Source organism: Cydia amplana, chromosome Z, assembly GCF_948474715.1.
Source record: "Cydia amplana chromosome Z, ilCydAmpl1.1, whole genome shotgun sequence".
NCBI classification, from domain to species: domain Eukaryota; kingdom Metazoa; phylum Arthropoda; class Insecta; order Lepidoptera; family Tortricidae; genus Cydia; species Cydia amplana.
Window position 1 is genome coordinate 38,855,311 of NC_086096.1, and position 12,915 is coordinate 38,868,225.

The following is a 12,915-nucleotide window of genomic DNA, read 5'->3' on the forward strand; positions in this document are numbered from 1 at the left end:
GCGGTCTCGCACACTACAGCAAACATTATGCCTACACATAATCAAATGGTGAAGATAATTAACAAAAACTACGCTATGTTCTTTCCCACTTTGCCCAGGCCTCAAACTATCACCATATCAAATTCCATCTGAAATACGGTTTAGCAGTTTCAGCGAGACGAGGTAACAGACCGACAGAGTTACTGTCATTGATAATATTACTAGCGTCTGCCCGCGACTACGTCTGAATAGAATAAGTATATCCATATAGCACTACCATAATAAACTCCAGCCCCCCTCCCCCCTTTTTCCGTGATGAAAACGATCATGTGTCCTTCCCCGGGACTCAAACAAATCCGTTCAGCGCTTCAAGCGTGTGAAGAGGTAACAGACAGACAGACAGAGTTACATACAATATTAGGAGGGAAGACTGGATACACGTCACGAGCAGACATTAAGCGTTCTAGGAACCATTTGTTTACACAAACCCGACTCCTGTTTGGCGGTTGATCGGTACGGACCCGGACACACGGACGGGTCGAACGGGCAACTAACCACCGCGCACCACGAGACCGCCGCCATTAATGAGGCGGAGACAAATGGGAATGGTTTATATGAAAACAACTATTCCCATTTGTGCCCAGCGGAGACGAATGTCATTTAGAGTAAAGGCTTTTTATCTAATACATATCTGATTTGTAATCTTATTGATCACAGAGATAAAGTCGATAATCCGTTGGACCTTCGAGATGGTTCTAACACTTCTAACGACTTTTTACTACGTGCAGGTTATTTACGTGTTTTGCGGTAAACCTTACGATTGCTATGTATTGTGAAGTATACACTGTGAAGTGGATTGGTCAAAAAGAAAGTATAATTTTAGTATAAACACTTGCCGGCCTAGCCAAGGTGACCATCGCTTGCGCTACGACAACGAAACGCTTTTTGTCTCTCTATCACTCTTCCATATTAGTCCAACAGTGACAATTGCCTTTCGTTCGCTTCGGAGCGTAAGCGATTGGCATGTTGGCTACGCGGCCTGAGTGGAAACTGCTATTCGGTCTTCAAAACCGTGTGTAGACTGTGTAGCAACAACGAAGAGCCGCAAATAGTACGAAAGCGAAACAATAGACCGCAACAGAACCAGAACTCGGATCCGACACACTAACTAGCAATAATATACGGTTAGGATGATTTAGGACCTGTAAGTGCTCGAATATTTGCAGAAATTTGCAGTTTTTACAAGCTTTTATTTAACTTGCACACAGTGTTTACATGTTCGGGTCAAATCTTGCAAGTTATTAGATTAGACCCACTTCCCATTATTCGATTGAGGTATCAGGTCATAATTTATAATATCGAAAGTATTAAATTATGACCCATTTCGTACCTTGTCACAGTGACAATCAATATGAAAGTCGCTAGAGACCTCATACTCAATGTCACTGTAAAAAGGTACAAAATGGGTCATAAATTAAAACTTTCGACTGTACTTCACATACGTATATATGTAAGTTGAATGACAATGCAATATTATGGTACCATCAAGCTGATCTGATGATGGACACAGAAGGTGGCCATAGGAACTCTGTGACAAAACAAAGCAAACCATTTGTGTTTGGGTTTGTTTCGAACTTTAGTCGAGTATTAGACGCGTGTTGAAAGAAAATTACAATTATTTCACTAAAACAAAACGTTTTAGTGAATCAGCCAAACGTTTGTTAAAATTATCTACATTAAATAGTCCGCAGTAAAAATGTTGTCCACGCATTTTTATAGTATTTTATAGCATTTAAAGCAAAAAATTCGTCACCTCACATAACATATAAGGGCCCAATCGAGTAAAAGCTGGTATAAAGATAGATGACAGCGATAAGCGAACGCCAGAACTTCCGCGAGCTCAGGGTCAGGAGCATGGCGTTTGGCGTCGAGCCATGGTGCCGGTGCCGTGCCGGCCTTCCGTACGCCGCACTGCGGGCCCTTCTTAAACTTGCACCTGTCGCGTCGGATCATGGTCCCTATAATTCTTTATTCTTTATTCAAACACTTATACTGACAGTTCCTTCAAGTCTCTTTGGTTGCGTTCAATTAAAAAATATATGTATTGAAGAAATATGTTTAAATCGTATTTTAAAATGAAAATAAATGAAAATTAAAATTTTTATTACTTTAATGTTGAATTTCTACTTAAAGTAATAATGCTAAAGTTCCAAAAAACTTCTTAACTTTTTACGTATCAACTACTCCATATAAAAAAAAATGAACTGTCATTAGGGACCATCATTCGACGCGAGAGGTATAATGACATCACAAGCCTACATTGTACTATCATCGACACAGTTTTAAACATTCGTTAATCCAATAGCTTGAAATTATAGCTGTACCGGGGCCGTGTGGATGCGTCTTTAGCAGTGGACTTTTCTTAGTCGAAACATGTATTTCAATGTTATCCAACCCATTGTTATCGCTAAATGTATATAGTATGTACCTAGTTGCACCAATTCGGCTACGGCCGGTTGCACCGAGCGTCAATTACCTGAGGTATCATTGCTGCTATTGTAAACAGCGCGAGCGAGTCGACGGCCTGGCTAATGTAGCAGTTATACTTCGAGCGTCCAGTATGAGTGCATTTCACATTGCGAGGTCACGTTCTGAAGTTGCGCTGGTTCTTGACTTTGTCTGTGGCCATAGACAATATTCCTTGACAGATATTCGGAATCTTAAATTAAACCCCTGTTAATGCGCCTTACTCTGGTACGAGTATATCTGAGAACTGGTCTCGCACCGCACTCGCTCTAACATTACGAGTACGCCGACTGCTCAATTCGCACGCATACCAGCCACTCCACTGCCGGTATCCATTGGTACCAGGCGGCTAACTTCGGGGTCCAGTACCTATGAGTGCTTTACACATTGCGAGGTGTCGTTCTCAAGTTACATGCACTGGTTTGCTTGAGATCTCGACTCTTGTCTGTGGCCATGGACCTTAGATATTCAGCCCATGTGGCACCTTACACTGAGAGAAAAATCATCACCAGGAATTAAAAAACAGTTCTGTACTGGCGGAAAAAATGAAGTTTTAGTTATAATTATGGAAGTTTCACTGTTTCTGTAAAATTTATTTATTTCTACAAACAGCTCAGTAATCCTAAATCTAATTTCAACAAACAGACTTTAGTAAATGGAGCATTAAACAAAGTTCAGTATTTGTTACAATCCATTTTCATTACTATTAAAGTTCTCCGAATTTTACAAATTAAGTTTTCGATTTTTGGAAAAAGCATCTGTGATTTCAAGTTATGATTTTAGTAAATGTCTCAATTACATAGTTTTGTAATATTTAAAAAACTAGTTCGCGGGAATAACATTACCACATTTAAAATAACAATTTAGTTGTTACTATAGCGACATTACAAAGTTTACTGGTATTTAGTAGATAGACTTGTTGGGTTTATGTTCATTGTTGTACCAATCACCAAACGAGTTTTGTAATACCAACACAACGAACGTTTTGATACGTACAAAAAATATTTGTTGTGTTTACATTTATTTTGACTGCAATTGCTAAATGAGGTTAGTAAATTTTACTAAAATCAGTAACATTCGTTGTGTAGGCATTACAAAACTAGTTTAGTGATTGATACAACAAAGAATATAAACACAACAAGTATATCTACTAAATACCAGTAAACTTTGTAATGTCGCAATTTAAACAACTGAATTGTTATTTCAAGTGATATAATGTTATTCCAGAGAACTTGTTTTATAAATATTGCAAACCTAAATAAATATTACCCTATCTTTTCTAACACAGCTTTTGCTGTGATTACAAAATAGAGTTGACTCAAGATGAATTTAATATTTTTAACAAAACGCCATTGATTCCTACGTTTATAATGTTGGCAGCACTGCACACAACGCGGCGCCATCTTAGTATTCGTTCGTTCATTTGGTTAGAGTTAGTGCTGTGTCGGGCGTGTCTCGTGCCTTCTTTGTTTAAAATATACTGAAGTTAAATAATAAATTTAGGATATATTGTGCGCCATGGACATATTAACCCGCGACCTACTGTGTGTGTTTAAGAAGAGCGGCAAGACTGGGCAGCTGGGCTTGCGGTGTCTGGGGCATGTGCACCGGATGGGAACCCTCTAGACCTCGACGTGTCTTGCTTGGTGCAGTTGCGTATGCTAAAAGGAACGTTGGAAGACCGATGCAGCGCTTTAAAGACTGTGTTAAGCGAGACATGACATGTCAGCATTTGTAATCGACCACCATGCCTGGGAAGCCTTAGCTGAAGACCGTGATGGATGGCGCAAGCGTGTTGTGGAGGGGAGAAGGATATGCGACCAAGCCTGATTTAATGCTTTAGATAGCAGAAGGTGTCGCAGAAAGCAAACCGGGACTGAAACCTCAGGTGGCATGAGCTTTCTCTGCCCAAAATTTGGGGGGGGCCGCCCACGCATCGGCCTCCACAGTCACCAAACCCGTTGTCTTAACAGCAATGCATTAATCGTCTGCAATAGACGGAAAGGCCCGTGATGATGACTGTGTGTGTAACAGCGACAACGAAATTTTATTAGATGTATTAGTTAGTGTAATCTATAATCATTAATGTTTATAATAACTATGTCTGTATTCCTACGTGTGTATGACTGTATGTTTACATAATAAATAATGACATTTATCTCTTGTTTAAGTAGAATTCACCCTACCACTAAAACTACGGGTTTTATAAAGACCTATAAGATTAAATATCAGATCGGTGATTCCAAAATTATCACTGTTTATAATTACCTTTTTTTTAATATTTAAAAATCTTATTAAATCATTATAAAACCCTTGATTATTGTGGAGGTGATAGCATCACAGGTCTCGAGTATATTTTTTAAAGATACATACAATATTGTTCTGCTATTTCGAGCTAGCTGTTGTTATTCTAGTGATAATGACATCATAGGTAAATCTAAACTGTTTGCAATTCCTATCTCCCTAGCACAGGTGCGCCGCGAGAGCATGTTGCGCGCGTAATAACTACTAGTCTCTTTCTGACTGTATGATTAAGAAAGGAATGGGTACAATATCTCGACAAACTTTTATAGTGCCTCTATTAGCACAGAGATATACTACCAATTGCATTTTTATTCATACAGACAGAAATAGAGACGGGTAGTTACCACGCGCCCGACATGCCCTCGCGGCGCACCTGTGCTTGGGGCGGTGGAATTGCAAACAGTTTCGTTTTTGCCTGTGACGTCATTATCTCTAGAAAAACAACAGCTAGCTTGGAATCGCAATACAGTTAGTAAAACCTGTGACGTCATCGCCTCCGATATTGCTAAAGCACTCTCAGAATTACAAAACGGTTAGTTTTCACCCGTGACGTCATCACTTCCGATATTGCTAAAGCACTCTCAGAATTACAAAACGATTAGTTTTCACACATGACGTCATCGCTTCCGATATTGCTAAAGCGCTCTCAGAATTACAAAATGGTTAGTTTTCACCCATGACGTCATCACCTCCGATATTGCTAAAGCACCTCTCGGAATAACAAAACCAGCAGTTGCGGGTATCACAAATGCATACTTGTGATTACAATTTCATAGTTTCTGATATTACTCTTGCATACTTCAAATTACAAATATAGAAGTTGTATATCCAACTAATAGAAATTGCAAAAGTCAATTTGTTCCTATTAGTTGACTCTCCTTGTCCCCGGATTAAGTTTTATTTTTGTAATTATAAGTGTATTTTTGTTAGTTTTTCTCTCAGTGTACTCTGTTCTATAACCGCGAAAATCGAAGTTTGCAAATTGAGTAAAAAAAAAGGTTTTCGCGGGAGGCCCTCTGATTTACCCGAGATTCCGACTCACTATCTCGCTATAACATAACGAGTACTCTGACTGCTCAATTCGCGCGCATGCGCATACCAGCCACTAACCACTAAGCGTCGGCATCCTGCGGGCCGAACTGGGCAATTGTGCAGCTAGTCCATTTGAACAACGGCAGGCGAATTATTGATGGCTTTAATATCCACGTGATAAAATGTCGCTTTTTAACGCCACGCGATCTCTTTGTCGATGTCTTTGTCGCGTTGTCACGAGGAAAATTACAACCATCATTACCGTGCGGGATTTTTTGTATATGATTTACAATTTAGGGCACCGGTTAAAGTGCGGAACGGCTAAGATGGTCGGATTTTTATCATCTGTCAATGTCATCATACTCATCATGCCTGTCACATTCTAAAAAGTATGTAAGTATTCGTACTTAGTGAGGCATGAAATGACAAGTGATAAAAATGCGACCATGATACCGCCACTTAACAAAGGTTTTAGCACACTGATATAAATATTTCGAATTTTAATCTACAATGTTCTAGCCACTTTTCGCGAATTTCCTCCGCTTACTCGTAACAATTCGTAATAAAAAAGGTAAATTTAAAACCAAAACTTCAAATTATAGATCCTAAAAGGACATTTAAAATGAAAAATTGTGTAAGGAACTTAAAACTGGTTTAATGAGGACTATAAAATGATACCCCATTCGAAGTAGGATGCACGTCTACTTTTTTATTTTTACAATATGATATATTAACCATATTGTTTAGTTAATTCAGAGACTCACGGACACACGCGTGAAGCAACTCCATGGTTGTGTTGTATCGCTTTTGAGCCAGGAACTAAACAATAAAATTAATAAAACAGTAAAAGGACACTGTTTCCACGTTCGCGTCGCGTCGCCGACAAACGAGCGTCGTTGATTTATTGATCCATTAGCTGCGCGGGCGACGCGACGCGACGGTCGGTCGCTCGCGATAATTGCGCGTGGAAAGTGAAACTGAAAGTCGAGAGACGAAACGACAACTTGAACACTTTTTAACTTTGAAAACCGTGATATACTAAGTATAGTCCGACAAGAAAATGTAGAAAATTATTGAGGGCTACGTAACTGTCACATTTTTGACGTAAAACGCTCAAACATGGCAACAATTTAGTTGATTGTTTTTAGTTCCATTTAATTTAATTTATGTATATAAATTAATGTCGCACTATACAGTCGCCTTCAGATATATCGGAGCGGCGAAGGTGCTCACAAATAACTGCGTACGCCTCTATTGTCAAGACGCTAGACTCGCTAGAGTGTATGTTCAGATATTTTTGAGCACCTCGGCCTCTCCGATATATCTGATGGCGACTGTACGAACAGCAACACTCCTAACTGTACATCGGTGGACGGTGTGGACCTTATTAAAAAGCATAAGGTCCACCGATGTACAGTTAACATCCTCCATCCCCCAGCCTTGTTACGTGCCGTAAGGAATGCCCACATTATTCCGGCTCCGTGGCGCGGTGCCAGAGGGCCTACCGCGAACCACGTTCGACGTGTTACCTCCCTGTCACACTTACGTACGAATTTACAAGTGTGACAGAGAGGCAACACGTCGAACGTGGTTCGCGGTAGGCGCTCTGTTCATCTATGACGTGCGCTCACGCCCTGACGCGGGACAGGTGACAAACGTTGACGTCACACCACTCACAACCGCTGTCTTTATCGCACGCTAATGAGTAGATAAAGATGGGTTATGGTGGTAAGGCAAATCGTTTGTGCTCCTCATAGTTAAGGACCCGCATATCAGTTAAGCAGTTACGGAAATCATCTTCTGTCTATGCACACCATGTCCAGTCAGGGAACAATGTTATCAGTTGAGATTAATAGATAATTTTATTAGTCCTAGTAATATCGACAAAATGTAATTTGTTGGTCACTTTCGTTTGCCATGTAAAGTAAAGAGATGTAAGAGATTATACAGCCAACAGCAGAAGCAACTAAGCAAGTGAAGTGTTTAAAATTACCATCACACGCTCTTGTTCTTAGTTAATTTTGAACTCTTAGCCAGCTCAGTATTTTTTTCTTGCTGACTGTACGAATGTTTGGGAATAAGAAAAGGTACAAAATATATCAATTTCGAGAACAAAGTGATCATTATTCTTATGTTTCGTCTAGTTATGTAGTTACCTATGAAATCAATAGATAACTGAATACTGAATACGAAAATTCTCCCTCATTACAATGTATGTACGTATGTATTTTGGACTGTAACCCGGTACCGCCCGTTTCATAAACAAACCACCATCTTTCCGAAACCTGTCAAAAATCTAAAAACTTCAATCAAAAATTTCCATCACCATCAAAAATGTCATATAAAAATAAATACAACACGAATCCATCTATGATATTTTGGCTTCGCCGCTTGCTTATTATTAGACGCGTATTTACGTCGGCGTGTTTACACGTCGAGGCGTCACTGTCACGGACTTTACTTCCGTCGGTGTTTGTCGGGTGTCGTGTAGTGACGTCGGCGACAGCGAGAGGGGATTCTTCATTGTGCGTTTGGCATCATTGTTAATAACGCGGGCAAGTTAAACTTTTGAATTGGCCTTAAATGGTTAGATGGACAAGAACGCCTAATATAATCGCCTAAACTGAAAGTCGAGAGAGTTGACGAAACGTCAAATTGAACACTACTTTTAACTTTGAAAACCGTGATGTATATACTCGTACTAGTACAGTCGCCATTAGTTATATCGGGGCGGCCAACGTGCTCACAAATATCTAAATACGCCTCTATTGTCAAGGCGCTAGCTAGTGTGCTTGTTCAGATATTTTTGAGCACCTTGGCCGCCCCGATGTATGTGATGGCGACTGTACCGGTAAACAAAACGGACAAGATTACCTAATCTGGCAGGAATTAACTCGTTAATTGCTCGTCTGGCTCGTTACAGATAAGGAAGGGTATATCGTTAACGTTAAACGTTACAATAAACGCTACAACAACCGAATTGTCTATGGAACGTTCGAGAAGTGCAGTGGCATGCGTGACGTCTAGGATTCAATGATTGTACCAGCGTTAAAGAAGGCCCATCGTTATTTTTATTCTTTATTTTGCTTATGTTTAATATAATATTGCAGTTTTATCTGTAGTACTAAGGGAACATGAACGCAAAATTTGAACTCATTCACACATTTAAAAAGTATGGAATTTTTAAAGTAGGCAAGATTAAGAACCGACAATTTTTTTTCTTATTCTTTTCGATTTCTACTAGGTACCATCACGTCACCATCAGATATATTGGACCGGCCTAGGCGCTTTGAACGCGCCTCTATTGCCTTGGCCGCTCCGTTACCTATATCTGACGGAGACTGTACAATGAATAACTCTCTGGTGACGTCGACTTTTTACCCGACTTCGTCGTTATGATTTTAGCAGTCTGTGTTTTAAACCTTAGTCAACCTTTAATCCATCTTAGGAAAAAAACTGTATAAAAATTGTGTGGCTACAGAGCGCCCGATCCTGCCGCACCGCACTAGGCCGATTTTGTTTTAATACCCATTATGTACTAATTACTAAAATTATTAAATATATAGTTCCGTTGGGCGTTCGCGAGCGTTACAGACGTTCGCAACGACAGCTCGTTAATATTCAGACAACACGGGCTTCCTGCTCCGAGCCGGGTCCTCACCGGCAATTAACATAACGACGCTTGCGTCGGGGCTCCCTGCTACGGTGACGACACGGTGACGACACGCTAGCGTCGCGCGCCCGGGCCATATTGCCGCTAGGGCATGCTCCCGGGAATTCCCGGTTCTCAAATTCCTGGGAATTCCCGGGAATTTTATAGTGCTGAAAGAACCGGTACTGAAGACCCGGTACCGGTACTTCCCGGTTCTCATCAGTTTGCGTATTTATTCCCATTTCAATAGTAGTTATCTTTTAGTAGTTTAGTTTTAGGATATTATATTCGAATATTCTTCTAGTAAGTTGGTTTTATATGAAAATATTCCGTTCTCAGGTTGAATTTTTACCTTTTGACCCTTCTATTATATCTTCTTCTATGGTATCTGTGCCGTCATAGTGATGAGTGTATCAACTACGGCCGTGTGGCTCGTACACCTTAATGCCCAGGCGGAGGCCTACGGCCGTGTGGCTCGTACACCTTAATGCCCAGGCGGAGGCAAAGTGTGCCGGTTAATTTCGTAAAATAGGTTGGAACCCCTAATAAAGTGTTATTTTTTTATAAAATAAGTCATTTATGAATATTTATGCAATTATTTATATGAAAATAAGTCATTAACGCTAACACAAACAATTTCTTAAAAATAATTATAAGAAGCCTAGAGAACCGGGAAGAACCGGGAATCCCGGTTCCGGCTATACCCAGAACCGGGAAATGAAATTCTTGGTCCCGGGACCGGTACTGCATGCCCTAATTGCCGCGGTCTGGGTCCGAGGTCCTAGCCAAGATGACAATCGTACATCGACAAAAGTCAAACGAATAGACAAAATGTATCGGGATGAGAGATGTAGACGTCAAGTGATAGGTATAGAACTTATGAGTCAGATGAGCCTGTGTTTCAAGAGTTCATTCAGTTCAGGGCATTCATGACATTCGAAATTCGAACAAGGTAAACGGTGTACTTGTGCTGTAGTCTAGATCTGTCGCTATTAACTTTTGGAAAGCAGAAGACGAAGAAGAATAATATACATACTAGAATTAAAAATTATTAAAAAGTGCATTCGCAAAGCCATTGGAAATCAACTCGCAGTGAACATAACCTTAATACTATAAGTATTTATAAGGTAAAGCGGTATGTATTATGTTCCCTTCTAATTTCCTGAATTTACGCCTCTCTTGAAGGCTCAGACAGACAGATCGAGAAATCAATATGCCGACTACTGAGGAACAACTAATTCAACCGAAAACCGAACGATCAAATACCTCAATTTAACGAAACTCACTTGCAAAGTCCTCGAACCGTACAACGTACAATGCGCCTTTTTAACTTGTAGTTTTTCTTGTTACGCCATTATTGCAAGTTTTGTCCAGCTGATCGACATTCGACACCTAATATATTGTCTACAACGCGAGCCCTCTGAAATACTATAGGTAACACTAACCGGCTGGAATGATCCTGGAAATTCCCTCCGCCGACATGAACGGAACCTCAGTGACCTCCTCGAGATAGCACAGAACTCCAAACTCGTACCGTTTCTTGGTCATGAACACTAGATTGCATCCATAAGGTCTCAAGTCTTAGAGCTAACACTTACCGGCTGGAATGGTCCTGGAAATTCCCTCCATCGAGCAGCCGCACCTTCGCGAAAAGCACCGCCGACACGAACGGCACCTCGGTGAGCTCCTCGAGACAGCACTGAACTCCGAACTTGTACCGTTTCTTCTTGGTCATGAACGCCATTACTGCGTGGATCGCTTGCCGGACGGTCACATGTGTTTACGTGCTTGGCATCGCGGAGATCTGGAAAAGAGGGGGTTGAGTTATTCAAGGTCATGCAATCCAAAACTAACTATGAGTTAAACTATAAACTGCATGGGGTTTTTATAGCAGAGAATGGGTAGTACGGTAAATAATTTAATTATTTCTGTACCATTTCGTACATTGTCACAGTGACAATAGTATGAGGTCCCTCTAGCAACTATCATATTAATTAATTGTTAATACGAAATATCCGCGTTTTTTTAGATTTTTGACACAGTTGCATTGTGCGCTCGACGTCACAAACTTGGATTAGTCATTGGGTCAACATCATAAACAAGTGCCTATGCAAAAAATCAGAACAACCGGAGTTGACGCAAACGCTATAATGTATTGAGTTACTGGATTAATACAGCAGTGTCATGCGTATACTAGTCTGCCTACGGAGAAGGTATATGTAGAAGAATGTGTCCTATGCATTCTGAATTCTAAAATATGTAGGTCACACCTCACACTGCAAGCTCGCTAGACATCAAGCTATACAAACTTTCAAGGTCACATGTTACACGCTAACAATAGTCCGTGAGGTGCTTGCGGAATATCAGTGTCGTAGGGGAACCTAACTTAACCCTTAATGGCGTTATTCATAAACGGTTGTTGATCGTCGTGTGTCCCTATCTGTCGTTATGCCATAGAGTTATCTTTATACAATAAAAAGTATTTACATTTTACGGGCAGACAACGTCAGGAATTTTCCCTGACTGCACGAGAAAAAGTAATTACATTACAATGAATTAATCCCCGCACTCGTACGTCTTCATGCAATTTCAGATGCATCGCAAAACGAACAAAGCAATGCACTGCAGTGTGCAGTGGGATGCATCCCACGTATAAAAATGTGGAGCAGAGGCATAGTTGAGTAAATTATAGTTGAGATCTCGAAGGCGGGAACTTTTTGTTAAGGATTTTATTGTTAGAAGTTTTTAGCAGTGTGCATTGGACAGGACCAAATGAGGGGTCAGAGGGGAGGCCTTAGCCCAGCCGTGGGAAACGCAAACGAAGGGACATAGTTTTACTTAAAAACATCAAATAAAAAAAAATAGCATTCAGAGAGGAAAATGGGGACTACGGTTGCTTCTCCAGGAGAACCGATCGTCCCCTATCCTCTTAACGTTGACAAGCGGTTTGGTGCAATCAACCCTTACCGGTCCCTGGACTAAACTAAAGTGGCCGTGTAACCACTAGTAATATACAGATTGCAAACGCGTTGAAGGGTTAGTTCCCGATTCGTCGGATTCTTGTTTCGCCGGATTTACTTTAGGACGTGACAGGACGTCACAACCCAATATGAGAATCTAGCGAATCGGGAACTAACCCGAACAATTAATTCTTTTATAGGAATAAACCAGAGGCCCTAGCTCCAATGTGAGAGTTCTGGCAGTGGGCCAACATTCCAAAACCACGTCTGTTTTCGCCGATAGGCTGATATGGGATGGTTATAGACGTCTGGTCCGTCAAGGCTGAGGGTATGGAAACAGTAACAGGAAACTGTAGCGTGTAAACAACAATGCGCGCTTCCCGAACGATGGGCATAATTTTTGGCACGACAATAGTTATTTACGATACAAGTGCGGAAAAGAGGAAATTAAAATATAGGTAT

The 12,915-nt window shown here is 40.7% G+C and overlaps 1 protein-coding gene across 3 annotated transcripts in view; it reads right to left on the reverse strand.

The window, feature by feature from the left end:
- LOC134661528 (early estrogen-induced gene 1 protein) overlaps positions 1-11,320 on the reverse strand; it is a 62,493-nt gene extending 51,173 nt beyond the window's left edge. For all 3 annotated transcript variants that reach the window (XM_063517649.1, XM_063517647.1, XM_063517648.1), the window contains exon 1: positions 11,092-11,320. In XM_063517649.1, the coding sequence (XP_063373719.1) occupies positions 11,092-11,237 (146 nt within the window). In that variant the 5' untranslated portion in view covers positions 11,238-11,320. The remainder of the gene's footprint in view (positions 1-11,091) is intronic.
- Between the last annotated feature and the right edge of the window lie 1,595 nt (positions 11,321-12,915).